This window comes from Heptranchias perlo, chromosome 28, assembly GCF_035084215.1.
Source record: "Heptranchias perlo isolate sHepPer1 chromosome 28, sHepPer1.hap1, whole genome shotgun sequence".
NCBI lineage: Eukaryota > Metazoa > Chordata > Chondrichthyes > Hexanchiformes > Hexanchidae > Heptranchias > Heptranchias perlo.
In genome coordinates, this window is record NC_090352.1 from 34,080,963 (window position 1) to 34,101,178 (window position 20,216).

General features: G+C 45.7%; 1 protein-coding gene across 2 annotated transcripts in view; it reads right to left on the reverse strand.

Annotated features, from left to right (window-relative positions):
• The window catches only part of nxn (nucleoredoxin), a 157,105-nt gene that overhangs the window by 38,371 nt on the left and 98,518 nt on the right, over positions 1–20,216 (reverse strand). For both annotated transcript variants that reach the window (XM_068008430.1, XM_068008431.1), the window contains exons 2-5: positions 14,670–14,787; positions 14,428–14,561; positions 11,927–12,027; positions 4,748–4,854 (exon numbers count right to left, since the gene is read on the reverse strand). In XM_068008430.1, coding sequence (XP_067864531.1) covers positions 4,748–4,854; positions 11,927–12,027; positions 14,428–14,561; positions 14,670–14,787 — 460 coding nt within the window. The remainder of the gene's footprint in view (positions 1–4,747; positions 4,855–11,926; positions 12,028–14,427; positions 14,562–14,669; positions 14,788–20,216) is intronic.

The window sequence follows — 20,216 nt, forward strand, 5'->3', positions numbered from 1 at the left end:
AGCCAAACTATTACTTAGTCAATAGATCATCGTTGTTTTAATGGGAACCAACCAGATGACGACTGGGACCAAATTACTCAATCAGTACAATCCGTTTCACAAGGAGAGTTTTTTAAAAAATTTTATATTAATGCAATTACTGAATACTACGAAACTAACAAATTATGGCTCCCTCCCTCCAAAATCTTGCTTGTACTTGAACTTTCCAGAAAACAACGGCTGGAAACCAGTTAACTTAGAATATCCCAATTTCCTGGAGGGTCATACTCGCCTTCCAAAGGGGATAGAAGGCGAGTGTGGTTAGGGCAGCTGCTTCCAGCAGCCCGAGCTGTTGCCACTGGCAACAGCACCAAACTGCGAGACTCCCCATAACCTGTTTAATTGCTATGGATTTGAATAAACATTCTCCACAGGCCGTTTTCACTTTGGAATCATTCTGAAGTCAGCATTACCGAAAAGATGACAGTGGACTTGGGGCCGGGGGGCCATCGTGGACAGGGGAGAGTAAGCAGCCCCTCCACGCAAGAATACCAGTCTCCCGAGCCAGAAAATACCAGTGTTCTTACCGTCTATGGGTATCTGGAAATAGTCTGCACTGCAGCCAAGTGCAGAAGCACTCCAGGATATGAGCCAATATCGCCTTAATTCTTCAACAATCAAGGGAATAACATCTCCCTCTCTCCCCCTGCTCCCAATTTGATTAAAAAGAACCAATCACATTCCGACGAAAGGTCTCCGACCTGAGATGTTAACTCTGTTTCTTTCTCCACAGACGCTGCCTGACTTGCTGAGCTGCTCCAGCATCTTCTGTTTTTATTACTAATCACGTGCTGCCTGGCCGGGCCGTATGACACAAGCTGTCAATTTTTGATGTTCAGCCTGGTTTCCAGCATTACCTCGCTGTTCGCTGTGGGGTAGAGCAGCTGTGTTTACACTCCTGAGGCAGCCTCAGAGGCGAAGTGAGGATGCCAGCTCAGATCCGACTGGGAGGCCAGCCTCTACAGGGCCGGATTACCCCCCCCCATCCCCAACTGTAAGTGCTACGGGAGGGGGCGGGAAGGGTTATTGAAAAACACAGGAGGACAGGACTATTGAGGTATTTTTTGCACAAAAACAAAATTGAAATCGAAGTTTTCTGGGCAAGAGCAGACAAGCTGTGCGCTGCTGCCAATTTAAGTTTGTGTAATTGCTTCTTTCATTTCTCTGAGAATGCATTTAATCTGTTATTTCTAAAGGCAACCCCTTGAAGTGAGCTGGGGGTCACTGCTTGATTGACTGTGAATTGATGGCACTGGCCTTGCACTGACTGGCAAATCTCTGGACGTAGATACCGGGACTTCTTAAGGGGTCATAGTTCATTCGTCACAGATCAGCTATTATTTCTCACTGTTCATTCCACAAGCTGCTTTTCTCGTTCATGGGCGGCTGAAGGCATTGCTTCCTTTTTTTTTCCACTTTAAATCTTTTTCAAACCATTTTTCGCCTCTCCTCTCCTGAGGTCATTAATCACATAGAACGTACAGCACAGAAAAAGGCCATTCGGCCCAACAGGTCTGTGCCAGTGTTTATGCTCCACACGAGCCTCCTCCCACCCTACTTCGTCTCACCCTATCAGCATATCCTTCTATTCCTTTCTCCCTCATGTGTTTATCTAGCGTCCCCTTAAATGCATCGATGCTATTCGCCTCAACTAATCCTTGTGGTAGTGAGTTCCACATTCTAACCAATCTCTGGGTAAAGAGGTTTCTCCTGAATTCCCTATTGGATTTATTAATGACTACCTTATATTTATGGCCCCTTATTTTTGGTCTCCCACAAGTGGAAACATCTCTACGTCTACCCTAGCAATCCCTTTCATAATCATAATCAAATAATAATTAACTCCTTATGTTTTCTACAGGTTCTCCAATTTAATCTCTTGAAGGGAAAGCGGATAATTGTAGCTTGGGCCTGATCCTATCCAAACCAGACCATCTTGTGTACTTCCAGCAGGGCGGGGTGGGTCACTGGATAGTGATCAGGATCGAGAACTCTGACTGCCTTACCCCAAGCCAGCCAGAGGCCAAATGTAACGGACCTACCACCACCCCAGCTAAGATCAGCTAACTCAGCACAGTCTGCCGATTGAACCTGAGACTTCCCGGGACTGAATGGGTCAATACTCACTCCGCCATTGGCAGAACTTCAGAAGGTGCTTATTATTATTATTTTTTTAAAAAATCAACAAGCTACTGCCATCAATTATACCGATCATTGCTGTTAACATCCTTCTTCATTTTGGTGAGCTTTCTCCTTTAAATGGACACCCCTATTAACAAGATGCCTGTGACTGGTAGCTTTCCGAGATAACAATTCTTTTCCCTTTTTCGGTAAGGGAATATTCAAATCAAAACTCTGCATCCAAACGATGACATGAGGTGTAAACCCCTTCATCACCCAATTATAACAAGGAAACAACAGCAGCACTCCGCACAAAACTCCACAACCACTTCAAATCGAAAAGGGCCACCCTGAAACTCCAGCACATCTTAAGAAAGTGAAGCCCTCTGCTAATGTACATTACATTTTGACGGAAGAGATCACAAGAGGCACCTTTCTCCTTTCACTGAGAAATCTTAAATGACGATCCACAGAGCAGGATGTCCCCAACTGGCAAGGGTAGGAGAGGAGATATATCAAGTAGTACAACAACAACTTGCATTTATATAGCGCCTTTAACATAGTAAAATGTCCCGAGGCGCTTCACAGGAGCGATTATCAGACAAAATTTGACACCGAGCCACATAAGGAGATATTAGGACAGGTGACCAAGAGTTTGGCCAAAGAGGTAGGTTTTAAGGAGCAACTTAAAGGAGGAGGAGAGAGAGGTGGAGAGGTTCAGGGAGGGAATTCCAGAGCTTAGGGCTTAGGCCGCCAATGATGGAGCGATTAAAATCGGGGATGCACAAGAGGCAAGAATTTGAGGAGTGCAGAGATCTCGGAGGTTTGTAGGGCTGGAGGAGGTTACAGAGATAGGGAGGGGTGAGGCCACGGAGGGAATTGAAAACAAGGATGAGAATTTTAAAACAGTAGTGATTCGATTACACCAAACGTGGGTTTTAAAAAGCCTGAAGATTGTCGGAGGAAAGACAGACTGAAGGAAGTGAGAAAGTCTACAGTTTTGAGACACTGGAAAAGAATGAGTTGGAACAGGAGACACTGCAATGAGCACAGTAAAGTGAGTAGACAGAGTATTTGGAGCTTAGGAAAAGCAAATGAGGTCAGTTCAGAGGAGCGCCGACCATTGTAATAAACACAATACATTGGGCACATGCTCGTGACACTCGTCCGAAAAAAATCCAACACAACTGATTCATTTGTGCAATACTCAAGTCTCTCCTGGCGCCCTGGCCGCAGTGTGAGCTATCTACAGGATGCGCTGCAGCAACTTACCAAGGGCTACCTTCAGCAGCACCTCCCTCCCGTGTGACCTCCACCATTGCTGAGGACAAAAGAAGCAACATCGTGGGTACGCCTCCACTTGCCGGGTACCCCTTCCAAGTCACACGCCATCCTGCCTGGGACGTAGATTACTGTTCCTTCATCGTCGCTGAATCTCCCTGCCTGACACCACTATGAGAGCACCATCACCACAAGGACTGCAGCGGTTCACAGTGAAGGTCCACGGCCACTTTCTCAGGGCAACAAAGGATATTAACTCCTTGTGGCTTCACAGGCCCTTCAATACGCACCCAAGTGGCCATTATTCACGTGTGAGCCTCAAACGATGAATAACGGCAGGTTACTCAGACCTCCTGGGTTCAATAAACCAGGATCCCTGAAGGGGCACCGTGGGGGCCATTTCCAGTCCTTAAAGCCCAGCAATCCTGCCCATGAAGCCCGGACAATTCAGTTCCATTTGTGCTTACATTTCTAACTCTCTGGGTCCAAATTTGTGGGCTTGGAGATTTGGAAAGCACTATTTTTTTTAAAAAAACACTATTAGTATCTGCAGCTTGTGATTTATTACAAGCTGCAAAAGAATAATTTTTTTTAAACTCAGCGAGCTGTTATGATTTGGAATGCACTGCCTGAAAGGGCGGTGGAAGCAGATTCAATAGTAACTTTCAAAAAGGGAATTGGATAAATACTTGAAAAGGAAAAATTTGCAGGGCTATGGGGAAAGAGCAGGGGGAGTGGGACTAATTGGACAGCTCTTTCAAAGAGCCGGCACAGGCACGATGGGCCGAATGGCCTCCTTCTGTGCTGTGAGATTCTGTGAAAAGTGCAAATCAATGAGACATTAATTTAAACTTTATATATGGCCTCCATGTTATGGACTTAAGTTGCCCACCAAGAGAAAAAAAATCTTGGACACTTCTCCTCTAAATACTGCAGCCCTGATGGACAATATGAAAAAACAAAGCAACGCATTCACTGGTTACTCCACTCAGCAGCTGCTGGCTGAACAAGGACAAAGGCAGACAGAAGCAACTCACTGTTCCGTTTAAACCCCTAATGCGTTTTGGGTTGATGCACATGATATTTATGGAATTAGCATTTTTTGAACTTCAGGATTGCGCTGCAGCTTTCAAACTGCACAGAACTTCTTTCATGCACAGAACACATTCTATTAAATTGATATTTAATGTACGAGAAAGAAAGAAAATCGCTTCATAAAAGAAATGGCATTTTTTAAAAAAAACACAGACTGGCAGAGCTGCTCTGTGCCCACAGGGTCCATTGTAATAATGTTTTCTATAAGTACCTTGTATGCCGTAATGCCGATTGAGCCGTGACCTTCTGGCTTCGTCTGTATATGGTACAGCTATCCAGGGCATCTCGCTGAAATACTGTTTATAGGAATCTTCTGACCTGAGGGGTGAAGAATGTCAGGACTTAAATTTTCTTGCTTTGTTCTTAACGGAGAGGTGGGTATCTCCTTGCCTGGGCTTGTAACTCAGACGGCAGCAGCTGTAAGACCACCACAAACATACCCTGTAACTAGCCACCAGGAGGTGCCCGTAACTTTCCCCGCAGGGTCCTCCCCACTCCCCACCGCCCTCTCCACAGCCTCTCCCCCTCGTTTCCTTGCTCAAAAAAACAGAACTAAGCAGCGGCAAAATAAAAAAAGGTTGGGGTATGAGATGAAGGTTCATGCCACAGGACAAGATGCAGCCAACTCCTCCCTCCCCAACCTGATGTAAACCCAATTAATGCCACCAAGCATTTGAAATGAATGCTGCTTCGCCAGGCTGCCTGGGGTACATTTAGCAGTGACACCCGTTGACTGCAGCAGCGCACAGAGCGACTCTAGGCTTCCAGAGAGTGTGCGTGTGTGTCTTGTGAGAACCTTCACCCAAGGGACTGCAGCGGTTCAAGAAGGCGGCTCACCACCACCTTCTCAAGGGCAATTAGGGATGGGCAATAAATGCCGGCCTCGCCAGCGACGCCCACATCCCATGAACGAATAAAAAAAAACGTAGGCTCAGCAACAGTCCTTGTGTGGTGACCTTCCATCTCCATCTCCCACCTCCATCCTCGGCAGGGACACCCATTTATGGTGACCGAATAAGACAAACTCTGTGGGATTGTAGAATTTTTTTTTTGGCGATGGGATTTCCATTAAAACCATAAATTAGCAGTCTTGACTATTGGGCACTGCTCAACCTGAACAGGCATGAATAGTGGATTCACCTCACTTGCAGAAACAGAATAAGGGTAAGGGTATCGAGGGATATGGAGCAAAGGCGGGTATGGGGAGTTGAGCCATGATTTAACTGAATGGCGGAGCAGGCGCGAGGGGCTGAATGGCCTCCTCCTGTTCCTATACATGGTGGGCAATCATGGAACATGGAAACCCATGAGTGCTGCACCGAGTTGCTCCTCATAGGCCAAGTCAGGGGTGTCCAACCTGCAGCCCTAGGGCCACGTGCAGCCCACGATCCCTGGCTATTTAGCTTAGGTAACTCAGTCCTATTTGCACTTATATTTGCTGGTTCGACCAGTTTGAATTTCATGGGCCTGGAGGTTTGGAAACGGTTGTTCTTTGTGCTGTTGCCTCGAGGGTAAATAAATCCTAAATCAGAACACAAAGATCTGTTAGTATCTCCACCTTGAGATATATGCAAATTAATGGCAAAATGGATTCAAACCTTGACTGTGGCCCTGGAGGCTCCATGGTACACATTGGGTGGGCCGCAAAGCTTGGACACCCCATGGACTAAGTGCTCGGGTTACTGAGGAAAATTTTCTTGCAACAAGATCACTCTCTCTCTTTCATTTTCTGCTTCTTTCTCCTTTTATTGGCAAAAATCTAGTCCTTTTGGCGTGGAAGTCTTATGAGAGGAAGCCACAGACCCAAAATTCCCATGATTTACACACGGAATGGAACACAAGGGCAGGCTGCAACCCGACATTTAATGAGTTTGTCTGTTGTTATTCAGCTGCCAAGTCATCTCAATGCTGTCCAGGACAGGAAAAAACTTATGTTTATAATTAAAGTCACTGGTTATAAATACTTGCAGAAGAATGCAAGAACCAGTGCTGGCCGAAAGCCATCCCAGTTTTGAGCTTCGGTTTGGTTTCACTAAGATGTCAGTGGGAGATAACAGATTGCTTTCCCTTCCCCATTCCTTCCTTCCTTTTCTCTCTCTCTCTCTCTCTCTCTCTCTCACACACACACACACACACACACACACACACACACACAAAATCAGTAACAATGCTGTACAATAGGTTAGGCAATGGGAGAACCTATCTCCAGCTATCTGCTCAGAAGGTTTTTGGTGATACCCAGGCAGCTGAAACTCTCCTTCAAGTCAATATTATGGCTCTTCTCCCAATTGGCCATCAAGTTCCGCAAAATTATACAACAAGGTGGGCTAAGTCTCAAGTCTACCCCCACCTTACAAACCCCGATATCTTAGGTACTTAAAAAAGAAATGAGATGGCCGGAAATTAAGCAATGAGATTTAATTGAAGCATTTAAATAGGAGACTAATTTCAAACAATTGTGTTGAGCATTTGTACAGTGATATCACACTGGAGAATTTCTGGGCTGTTGCAACTGAACTGAATGTGTTTTTGATGGTCTGAAGTTATAACACAGACCTACGCTTCCAAGTACAAGATTAATGAATTAACCCATGGATATTTTAAATCCATAAGGATATCGGACATTCCCGAAGAACAACCAAAGGGACCCTCACCGAAGCATTGTATGCATGAGCTTTGCCGGCATGGATTTCAATTCCTTTTTTAAAAAATGGGTTTCTTGTTTACTTCCGTTGAGTATTTGAGTTGCTGACCCTGATAGCTCCGACTCGCACATGAGATGCAACGTTACATTGCTCACCGCCTCAGAATGTCGTTTCAAGTGCCGAACTTGTTCAACCCTGGCCTGAACTCAACCCTGAACCACTTCAGGGTCGAGTGAAAGTCGGATTTATTGCAAGGGCATGCAGCCCCTCTCATCGGAAGTCCTGTTCCACTTCTCCTCTCACGCAAAGTGTGGCTGACCCGGAGGCTAGTCTATTACTGTCACAAAGCAGTATTTTATTGCCCATTCACTGCTCGCGCTTGGACCAAAGCTGAAGTCCGAGGGAGGGCTGGGCATCTCTCCCGTCATGTTCGACTGAAGAGAGAAAACCTAATGGCCGTCAACCAGATGTGTGGGGCAGCTGTTTTTGGAGCAGAGACCCAAATAACCAATACAGCCAGGTTTTGAAGTATTTTCCCTATTCGGAGCTTACAAATACTTGGAGGGAATCACAAACACTGTTTCTGTAAGCCTCCCCTGCAGAAGTCAACCTATATTTTACTATGTTAAAGATGCTATATAAATGCAAGTTGTTGTTCTCCCTAAACCTCTCCACCTCTCCTCCTTTAAGACGCCCCTTAAAACCTACCTCTTTGACCAAGCTTTTGGTCACCTAATATCCCCTAATGTGGCTCGGTGTCAAATTTTGTTTGATAATCGCTTCTGTGAAGCGCCTTGGGATGTTTTACTACGTTAAAGGTGCTATATAACTGCAAGTTGTTGTTATATTGGGAGCTTGGAATCGTGCTTTGTATGTACAGCAATAGTAACCCCTCTCCTCCTTCAAAGTTATGACACTGGTATTTTTCTTCAAACAATTCAGATGTCATTCCACATTTAAACAGTCATTTTGCTCTGCCTGAGGGGGTGGTGGAGGCAGATTCAATCATGGCCTTCAAAAGGGAACTGGGTAAGTAGTTGAAAGGAAAAAATTTGCAGGGCTACGGGGATAGGGCGGGGGAGTGGGACTAGCTGGATTGCTCTTGCATACAGCCGGCGCGGACTCGATGGGAAAAATGGCCTCCTTCCATGCTGTAACCTTTCTATGATTCTTCTATTCTATGCTAGTTGTTTCTTTTGCAAAAAAATCTTTATTGAGCAATTAAGCGATAGAGGGGCACCCAATGGCCTTTCAACTCTGAGATCTCTGTTTAAATCTAATCCAAACTGATAGACGAAAGTCCCCATTCCTTGCTGGCTACGAGTATCTTGTGTGGTATGGGTTTGGTAACCCAGTTAAAGTGTGAACTGTGCTTAACTCAGCACTTGTTAATCTCAAGGGGCCAGTGAGAAATCGGAAAGGGAAATCAAATGGAAATATCACACTGCTGCACTAGAGGGCGCTCTTGTGAGGTTGGGGCTGAGGCTAGGGTTGCCAACCCTCCAGGATTGGCCTGGAGGCTCCAGGAATTGAAGATTAATCTCCAGCCGGGAGAAACATCATAAGGGAATTAAAACAAAATTGTGTGTTTTTTTCATTTTATTTGAACGCTTCTGTTTATTAGTTGTAAAAATATTGGAAATGGGAAAAAAGGTTGTTTGACTGACAGTCAAGAATCATCCAATTGGGTAATGATTGGTTTCACTTTCCAATTGGCTGTGGGAAGGCGGTGCTCTGTGAGGATGGACATGTTGGGCAACCAATGGTGGGAGCGGAGCAGTTGGAGGCAGGAGGTCACGTGATGAAACCTCCAGGAATACGTCCAACCAGAGTTGGCAACCCGAGCTGAGGCACATTGTTTGAGGCAGAGTAGAGGGGGCGTCACTCTGCACCTAGCTGTGCTTGACCTGACCTGGGGGCGTTGTGCGCAGAAAGGAATGATAAATCAGACTTGCTCGCAGCCATCAGCACCGAGAGTGCGTTGGCCTACAGTTGGACTTCTACATTTATTGCAACAGGCTCGGCACAGAAACAAGCCAGAGCCTATGCAGAATTTCAACCTTGCATACACAACTTCTGCTGCCTACAGAGCTCTTTCTAGAACATTGTTGTCACATGGAACTCAGTTATTTTACAGAGAGGTTCATAAGTTTAAAAGTAGGAGGGGCAAGTTTGCAAAGCTGTAAGGAAAGCAGATGCGATCCTAGGTTTTGTAAGTGGAGCAGAGATTACGAAAGCAAAGAGGTATTGCTAAACCTATGCAGATCATTAGTTAGGCCACAGTTACAATACTGTGCTCAGGTTTTGGGCACCTGACTTCAGGAAACAGTCAAGGTCAAGGAGAGGGCGTAAAAGAGATTCACCAAGATGATGCCAGGGATGAGAGACATTAGTTATGAGGAGAAACTTGGCTCTTTTCAGTAGGGCAGAGAAGGCTAAGGGACAGTCCAACAGTAGTGTTCAAAATAATGAAGGGTTTTAATAAGTAAATTGAGAAAAAAAAATGGTCATTGAGTCAGTAAATTAAAATTTAAAATGAACCCCCAAAAGAATGGAGATTTTTAAAAAAAAATAGCAGGACATGGAATGCTCTATCGGAAAGAGTGGTGAAACAGCATCCATAAGAACTAATAAAAGACAAGCAGGAATAAACTTGAAAAAGAAAAATTTTAAAAAGGCAGGAGAATGGAATTAAATAGGTAACTTTTCCCAGAGAGCCAACAGAGGCACGATGGGCTGAATGGCCTCATTCTGCGCTGTAAAATCCTAAGAGTCTACATTCAGAGTTAAGCATCGCTTCCTGAGCCAGTGTGGCTGCTGCGTGCATTAAATTGGAGAAAAGTCCTGACCTGCACCTCATCACAATTTGTTTCCAGATCTTTCTGTGCTCTCAGCAACCAATGGATTCAAAGTTAAGAAACGCTGGTCTTTGTTACAGGGATCTCTGCTTGGTTCAAGGGTTAAACCAAGATGTCAAATCCTAACCAACCGTAGGACTTGGGCCGAAAGGACTTTGATGTGCGCCGTCCTTTAATGACCTACCTGGCCACAACCTCGTGTTTTGCACAAGCAGCTACTTTTCTGGGTGTGAGCCCAGACACTAAGTGCCAGCCGGCTATTTGGTCGGGGTTAGGAGGGAGAAATCACAGCCAAGCTGGATCCTGTCTACACCTGAAGTCCAAACACACAGATTCCAGCGGAGGGTGCTAGACAGTAATCAGGAGGAACCCTCTCCATCATAAAGACTGCCCACTTCATCCTCCGTAATAGTGCCCATCTCCGCCCCTGCCTCAGCTCATCTGGTGCTGAAACCCTCATCCATGCTTTTGTTACCTCCAGACTTGACTATTCCAATGCTCTCCTGTCTGACCAACCATCCTCCACAAATTTGCATTCATCCAAAACTCTACTGCCCGAATCCTAACTTGCACTAAGCCCCATTCGCCCATCACCCCCCTGTGCTCACTGACCTACATTGGCTCCCGGTCCATCGACGCCTCAATTATAAAATTCTCACCCCTCCTTATCCCTGTAACTTTCTTCAGCCCTACAACCCTCCGAGAACCCTGCGTTCCTCCAAATCTGGCCTCTTGCGCATCCCCCACTTCAATCACCCCACCACTGGCGGCCGTACCTTCAGCCGTCTAGGCTCGAAGCTTTGGAATTCCCTCCTTCTGCTGCCTAGGCCCTAAGCTCTGGAATTTCCTCCCTAAACCTCTCCGCCTCTCCCTCCTCCTTTAAGATGCTCCTTAAAACCTACCACTTTGACCAAGCGCTTGGTCATCTGTCCTAATATCTCCTTCTTTGGCTCAGTGTTAATTTTTCATCTGATTACACTCCTGTGAAGCGCCCTGAGGTGTTTTATGACCATAAAAGCTCTATTTAAATGCAAGTTGTTGTTGTAGCCCATTTTCCTCTCTCTGGCCAGGGAGCATGGAGGTAAATCATAGCACCCTTACCACTGCCCGATTTGAAAAAGTTATCTGTTTTTAATATAACGGGTCATTTACTGTCTTTCTCTTCCTTCCAGATGTTTCTGCCTCTCTCTCTCTCTCTCTCTCTCTCTTTTTTTTTGGTTGTTTGTATATTCGGTGGCCCTGTAGGTAACACCTCTCTGTCTGAACACTTTAATTGCCTTGGCAATGGGCAGTTGGAAAGACTACCTGTAATCACCAGGTATTGTTCTGTGATTTATAAATGCGAAAGGTTCGAGGATTTCATTTCCACATTCACCTGAGGAAGGAGTAAGCCTCCGAAAGCTTGTGATTTTCAAATAAAATTGTTGGACTATAACTTGGTGTTGTAAAATTGTTTACAATTGTCAACCCCAGTCCATCACCGGCATCTCCACATCGTGATTTGAAATCAACTAAGTCAGCACGGAACAGGGATCAATCTTGCAATGTTTCTGGGATGTATGGGTCAGTACTGACTGGATAACCTCAGCTGAACTACCTGCTCGAAGAGGGGTGAGGGGGGCGAGGGAAGGGAAGGGGGGGGAATACTGATTTCTAAGACTGAGGAAGCCTAACTGGTTTGGTGATGGTAACGGTTTGCATTAGTATTCTCTTTCTCCCTTTGAAAATCACCGCAGTTTGAGCGTCCACATGAACGTCACCCAGTGCAGGGCTAAAGGAATTATTCCTGCCCGCTAACAATCAACCAACCAGAACATAACTCAAGGGGTTTGTGCTGTTAAATACTCTTCACACAAAGCCACAGAGAAAAAAAAGGAATATTTTTACCTGTCAGCACTGACAAAAACAATCTCAAACTTCTGTCCAGTCTCTTTGATTTTTCGATACGTCTCCACGAGAACACGGGTGAGGCTTCTGCAAGGAGGGCACTGCATTAAAAGGAGAGAATTAATGCAGCTAACAGCTGGATTCTGTTACTCTCATCCTCAGCACTGATACTGGACACGCTTTTTTACAATATGGTACTCATTTAAAAACGTCCCCCTAGAACACCATTAATACACGTCACTTATCCTCTCATTGTGCGTTTGAATTTAACTTTCCACATCTGGCAAAGGCACTACCTTGTCACGGGGTATTGTACTTTTAGATTTATAATAATTAGCCCCCCCCCCCTCCGCCCCCATAGGGGGAATCGGCCCTGTGGTGATTTCCCATGAGTTTTAGATATTGCTGGAATGCTTTCAAAGTCAAATTAAGCCTCCCCCCCCCGCCACCACCCCCACTCTTTCCCCTACTTTCTTTCAAAAGGCGTTGACTCCATTATACATTTTTTTTTTTTTAACAGGGCAATGAAAACATTTATGGCGGATACGGCTACTGATGAGGTATTGCAGGGTATTAAGAGGTAAAGTAGGGCAGGAAGTTTATGACCTTTCAGTCCGCCCTGGTGAATGGGACGGTTGTTTCCGTATAGTCCTATATTCCTAAGGAAATTGGGTAAATTTAGTATGTCTAGTGATGTGTCATGGGTAACCATGGTCTCCTAGAGTTTGCTTAATTGCCCAGAGTCCTCAGTGATTTTATTCCTTCTCCTACTGGGATGGAATTATTAGGAGAAGGGGAATGGTGCATGTTATTGCATCAGCTAATTGATAGGTTGAGCATGAATGGGCCCCCGATGGATGGTCTTTTATCACTCACTTTTTATACGTCCATATTTCTGGGATATATTTCCATTGCTCATGTGTGGGCAGCCTGTTCCACTTACCACCACTAAGCCGAGCAACATATAGGTAGCTGCTGGCGGTTGAATCTTCCCTCCATCCAGACAGGGAACTACACTGCCTACATTCAGTGCCTTTGCTAGACTGTGTGTTGCATCTTACTGCTCCATGTTACGGCCTGTTGGTGAACTGACAGCACTTCATCAATGGACCTTCTTTCCGTCAATTAATGTTATACGAGCTGTCCTGCTAACTCGGTTGGTAAATGCACTCTCTATAGTGTGGTAGTTTGCCACACGGACCAGAAAATGCAAAGTTCAATACTTAATCGACGCTGACCTTATCCAGGGGGGGTCTACAATTATCCTCAGTCTCCCAGGGCTTAGGGAGGGGAGAAAAAAAATCATCCAGGGCTTCTGCTGCTGGTCTCCATCGAGGGAACCCCTACTGGAAGGAAGAGATTGAATGGGCCAGAGGGCATCCAAAACATACCTCCCGATCCTCGATACCGAAAACAACATTGGCAGGAGTCTGGGAGCAGGTCAGTGCAAACCTGTCCATCAGAGAATGACACGGTGCAGTGGGCAGGGAGGAGCTCCAGGTTGGGAGTGATGCTCATCATTGTCAACAACTAGTAACATTCACTATCTAGACTCAAACATGAAGAATGGCCACTTGTGCAAGGTAGCAGAGAGCTACTGGTGCCTGCAGAATACAGGAATAGAAGGAGGCCAGTCAGCCCCTCGAGCCTGTTCCACCATTCAGTGAGATCATGGCTGATCTGTATCCTAACTCCATCTACCCGCCTTGGCTCCATATCCCTTAACACCCTTGGCTAGCAAAAATCTATCGATCTCAGATTTAAAATTATTAATTGAGCATCTACTGCTTTTTGTGGGAGGGAGTTCCACACTTCTACCACCCTTTGCATGAAGAAGTGTTTCCTAATTTCTCTCCTGAATGGCCTGGCTCTGATTTTAAGGATATGTCTCCTTGTCCTACACTCCCCCACCAGCAGAAAAGGTTTCTCTCCATCAATTCCTTTCAAAATCCTAAAAACCTCATCAAATCACCCCCTTACCTTCTATATTCCAGGGAATACAAGCCTAGTTTACATAATCTCTCCTCATAATCTAACCATTGGAGCCCTGGTAACATTCTGGTAAATCTGCTCTGCGCTCCTTCCAAGACCAATATATCCTTTCTAAGGTGCAATGCCCAGAACTGTACACAGTAGTCCAGATGTGGTCTAACCAGGACTTTGTATAGCTGGTAGCAAAACTTCCTCCCCTTTATATTCTAGCTCTCTGGTTATAAAGGCTAACGTTCCATTAGCCTTTATGATTATTTTTTGTACCTGACTGCTACATTTTAGCGATCTGTGTACACGGACCCCTAAATCTCTTTGGATCTCCACTGTTCCTAACTTTTCACCATTTAAAACCTTACACCAACGCAAGACAGCGCCTTCAGGAGAAAACCGAAGCGAGGAAAAGAATCTATACACATCATAACAAGGCTGCAACACAAGCAACTGGTGTTGCTCGATCACCAGTTCTATACGACGAAAGAAAGCGAGACGTTTTGTGACTCGGGCCTTACCCAGTGTGCAGAGAAGTAGACTCCAACGTAACTGCCGTCCAGACCAGCGCTGTCCACCATCTGCCCGTTGTTCTTAATCAGCACTCCTGCCATCACCTCGCCGAAAGACTTGGGACCCCACGGAAACTCGGACCCTGTTCGAGTTAACAATCGGTTAGTGTGGTTACAAAAATGCACTGGAGGCTTTCACTTTTCGTTGCGTATCCACAGCGGTCTGAAGCTGGGTGCATCTTGATCCCTACCTTCAGGGTCGTCTCGGATGATCAGCTGCCCGTTCCTGCTGACGATCTTCCCCGTGCTGCCTTCGATGAATATTAGTGATGGAATATTGGTCACTTTATACTTGCTCCACAGCTTCACCTGAAATTGAAGGAGGGACAAAAATAAAATCTGGTCAGCTGATTATTTATGTTAGTAACTCCTCCTTGAAGTTCCTCTTTCTTTTGAGAGGGGTCAGAAATGATTCCCTGACTGAAGTTTTGCCACTAGCACTCTGTAACTGGTCGCTGGGTGTGAAGGAATGGGCAAAGATGACTGCCCATCAATTGCACTTCCCTCCATATTTCAATTCCCTGGGCACAGTATCAGCTCAGCCCCTTGCAAACTCTCCTGTGCTTCAAACCCAAGATGGTTACACATACACACCAAATTACCAGTCTGAGCCTAATCCTTATAGTCTCGCTCTACAAGGTGGGTTTAATTTTTGTTGGCGTTTGAGAGCAATGGGCAGCTCATTTCCACAACAGTGGGTTACATGGAATTACATAGAATGGACAGCACAGAAACAGGCCATTCGGCCCAATAGGTCCATACCGGCGTCTGTGCTCCACACGAGCCTCCTTCCCTGTTGGGTGCTCCGAGATTTGTGCCAGTTCCCTAACACATCAAGCTCCTCCATCAGTTGGGCAGGGAAGGGAGAGAGACATTAAGCAGGGATAATGCGTTGTCTGCACAGAAGGAGGAGATTTAAAAAAAGATTAGATGGCAAGTTACCTCAAGCGGACCTTCCAACCGGAGAATTTTATTTTAAATGAAGGTGAGGATTCAGCCCAGTGCGCTGGGGATTCAGGGGTTGCTGAAGATCATCAGAAACTTTGGGTTGTCACAACCCCGTCGTTCATTCCATTTGATACCAAATGTACCAGTGAAGTTACTATGTGCATATTAAAAAATGTGGACAAATGGGTGGGGGTGGGTTAAAAGATCAGGTACAGGGTCATGGTGAGGTCTGGTATCAGGCTGGTTTGCCTGCTCTATCGAGCAGGGAAGAGTGTCAGGGAAGAGAACAAGAGCTTTTTGTCTTTGCAAATCATTGCATGGGCAGGATTCCTGATAGCTAAGTCCTCAATATCCATTTGCAAAATGCCCAATTGAAAATAAATATATATAAACCTGCAGTTTGTGCCAAATGAACATCTAATTGAAACATATAAGATTACGAGGGGGCTTGACAGGATAGATGCTGAGAGGCTGTTTCCCATGGCTGGAGAGTCTAGAACTAGGGGGCACAGTCACAGGATAAGGGGTCGGCCATTTAAGACTGAGATGAGGAGGAATTTCTTCTCTCAGAAGGTTGTGAATCTTTGGAATTCTCTACCCCAGAGGGCTGTGGATACTGAGTCATTGAATATATTCAAGACTGAGATCGATAGATTTTTGGACACTAAGGGAATCAAGGGATATGGGGATGGGGTGGGAAAGTGGAGTTGAGGTCAAAGATCAGCCATGATCTGATTGAATGGCAGAGCAGGCTCGAGGGGCCACGTGGCCTACTCCTGCTCCTATTTCTTATGTTCTCATTTAATTCCATCAGAGATTAAAAATGAAAATTGTAGACTCCTCTGATGGCTCAACGACACAGGTGGCCCCAGGCTCAAGCCCCGAGATGTTAGTTGATCTCAGTTGGGGTGTTACAAAGACAGCAACTAATGTCAGCACTCTTGGGTTAAACCTAAATGGATCCCCAGTGCCGGTTGCTATCCGGCTACCATGCGGACATTGGGTGAGGACAGATGTGTGTTTGGATGTGACGCCCACTATGGCGAACTAGTCGGCTGACGCATTCAAGGAGCAGATGGGATGATGTCCAGCGCCCGTGGATCTGCACCCCACCAGGAGGAGGGGAGGGAACTGGTGGCAATTACGCTTTGGTTCTGGGCATCGCATCCCATGAAGGATATAGTGGCCATGGAAAGGGGGTGCAGTGCAGATTCACCAGAATGATACTAAATGGGGCTAAAAGGGTTAAATTATGAGGACAGGTTGCATAAACCTGGTTTGTGATCCCTTGAGTCTGGAAGATTGAGGGATGATCTAATTGAGTCCATGAGCATTTGGGGGGGATGGGGAGGACAGGTTAAGAATTTGTGCAGTTTCCAGAAAACCTCTCCTTTCTCGCTCAGATGCTGACTGACCTGAAATGCACTTCCAAGCATTTTCTGTTTTCTACTTAATTCCTGGCGTGGATTCCCTTAGCCAAGGCGAGTGTTGCTGCCGTTGAGAGTATAAGCTCTCGGGCGTCTGTACAGACTCCTTCCTGACAGTTTAACTGCTCACCCTGGCTCTGATCTAACACTGCAACAGATGGCGTCAAGTGTGAATGCCTCATGCCAACAGAACAATACCCACCCCACCCGCAATTAATGGGGCATTAAGCATGTTAAAATATAATTAAAACTTTGGCAAAAAAATAATAATTTCTGTTCCTGCAAAACTTCACTCGCAATCTGATAACTTTCATTAAGCTTCATAATCAAGAACTCTGCAACAATAAAACATACAAAATGCAGCTGGGCCCATGCACTAAAATAAGCAACAGAAATTACTGACAGATGTGAGAATTCGTAATTCCCCAGAGGTGGCTTTTAAAGTTTTAAATGAGACCAACTTCCTAAACCCTCAGATACCCAGCAATGTGAGAGCGCCATGGGCGATTCAGTCCTGCACTACATTTCCTTATTTAAAGAGATCTTTTGAACTCATCTTAACACAGTGAGAAACCCTTATACTCGTTAAGTTAAAGAAAAAAACCTCTCTCTTCCTCCCCCCCGGCAATATGGTAATTACAAAGTTTACAAGAATTTGTACACTTTCCCAGGTCATGGTAGAATACACAATCGCGGTGGACATGATGCCTTGCAAGTTACATAATGCATATTTTGAGGGTCTTCACACTAGGTGGGGCTACTGGTCGGCAGGGTCAGGGTCAGGGTCATTCCCCATGAGAAGCTTCAGGTCTTGTAGGGTGGGGGGGGGGGGGGGGGGAAGAGAAAAACTAGATAGTGAGATATGGACAGATAGTGAGGGATTATGTTGGGCACTGGATTGGGGTGGCACTTAGTACCTCAGAGGTGTCTATTGAAAAGTTGGCCGAGGGTCCCTGTGGTTGGGTGGGCCTGCAGTAAGAGGACCATACTCCTGTTTTCCCAGCTCCAGGTGTATCACTTACGCAGCAGCAGCAGGCCAACACCGCTAACATGGAAAACTCAACCGGTCGATCCAGGTCCGGAGGATGTAAGTATCCCGCTAACTGTGGCACGGGAAGATCAGAATTCCAGAAAACACTCTGAACGGCCAGTCCTGAATTGGTACCTGGGTAACAGAAACCCTGCTGGGGGAGGCAGCTCTCACACTGTTGCCCAGTTGTGCGCCTCTCAGTGCGGTGTGGCAAGAAAAAAGAACATTCATAGTTTGATCCCTGGTCTGTGCCGTCTCATCAGGCTGGTGGGAGGGGTATAAAATTAACCTCGGGGGGAGAAAGCATAGACCCCAGGGTTCCTGTTCTTGATCACAACTCAGCAACTCTCAAATGGAAATGCGAGTGTGTGCACTTCAGGGGAAGGCAGGATTGGACTCAGCTCTGATGTCCTACACTTCCAATTTCTGTGCGGTACTGAGGGAGTGCTGCACTGTCGGAGGTGCCGTTTTTCGGATGAGACGTTAAACCAAGGCCCCGTCCGCCCTCTCAGGTGGATGTAATAGTTCCCATGACACTATTTTAAAGAAGAGCAGGGGAGTTCTCCCCGTTGTCTTGGCCATTATTCATCCCTCAACCAACATCACTAAAACAGATTATCTGGTTATCATCACATTGCTGTTTGTGGGATCTTGCTGTGCTTAAATTGGCTGCCACATTTCCTCCATTACAACAGTGACTACATTTCAAAAGTACTTAATTGGCTGTAAAGTGCTTTACGATGTTCTGAGGTCGTGCAAGGTGCTACATAAATGCAAGTCTTTCTTTCTTCTTTCCAATAGCCTGCTGATGCTCACCGTCAAGATACACGTGAAAAATAGCCGCTTGGGCGAGATACTCACGAGTAACTGACCCAATGGAACCCACCTCCTCCAATAAGTCAACACCTTCAGAGAGTTGGGGAGGGGGGAGACAACTGATGAGAAAAACTGGCAGAAACGCTTGTGACTCAAATATCCATTACATTCCTTCTCCAAACTTTCCTAATGCTCCCAATTCTTGTACCGACACTGCCTTCTATCACAAACGAGTTGCCACCATTCAAAGACTGTGCAAGAGGCAATTTGAACTCTGAATCGCTGAGTGCTAAAGCTTGGGTTCCCCTAAATTGCAGGAAAAAAAATACTTGTAATTATATAGCGCCTTATCTCAAAGAACTAAAAGCACCTCAGGCAGACCATGAATTATTTTATTTAGGCAAATTTAGCACACAGCAAAATCCCACAAACAGCTCATTTGTTTTCGGTAGCATTGGTTAAGGGAGGACATTTGATCAATATACCAGACAACTCCCTGTTCAAATAATACCTCGCAATCTTTAACATCCATCTGAACCCCAAAAGGGCCTTGGTTTAACATCTCTACCTCAGATAATGTAGCACTCTTAAGAGGGTCAGTCTACAAGCCCTGAAGTGAGACTTGAACTCGCATCTTAAGTTACTGATCTCAGCTGTGCTGTCGTGGAAAGGGGTCCCCCAGATGGGCAGAAGCAGAATACGAGCGTTACCCTGCAAACACTTTAGTGCCTTCTACTAGCTGCACAGGCTGAAACCCAGGAGCAGGTTTACCATCCACGGTCTCTCGGCCAGAGATGGTGCATGGTAAAGGGTTAACAACAGAGAGAAGAAGGGAGGTGAAAACACAGTGCCGTGAATGGTTTCCACACGCGCCCAGGCATGTGTCAATTTTAAAGCAAATTTGAACGCAGCTGCTACCAGCATAATCTGTTTGGCTGTTACTCCCGTGGCTACTGCCAACTGTAGCCTTTGCCAACAGTGTTTGGAGAGGGGCTGGGGGGGCGGAGGGTGAAAGAGGAGCAGATAAACTCTCTTTGTTGTCTTTCTGCACTTTCTTTTTCTTGACTTAGCCTGTCACGATAGTGGGAGCTGAATTACCTGGATTGGTGTTTAGTGGAAGGGATAGTTAAAGCCACCAACTCCTCCCAGATGACTCCACCATTGCTTATTTTCTTCCTAATACATTGCAACGGATTCCCTTCAATATTGATACCGACCATTGGGCTCTAGTCTGTTAATATGTTCACTGATAAATAAAAGATACAGGTAGCAAAGCTCGACACCTAGATTTTTAAATGCCAGATAAAGTTGAGCCACTACGAATTCATCACTTGGCCAATTTGTTCATATTCAGCTGTACGCAAAAGTACATATTGAATCACATTTGCAAACTGCAGCAAAATGTCACGTGATTAAACCTCCAGGAATATGTCCGTCCAGGGTTGGCAACCTTAGCTCCAAAGTGGAGTGCTCCAGGCAGTGAACTCGCCTGAATACTCACCGTTACGCAGCGATGA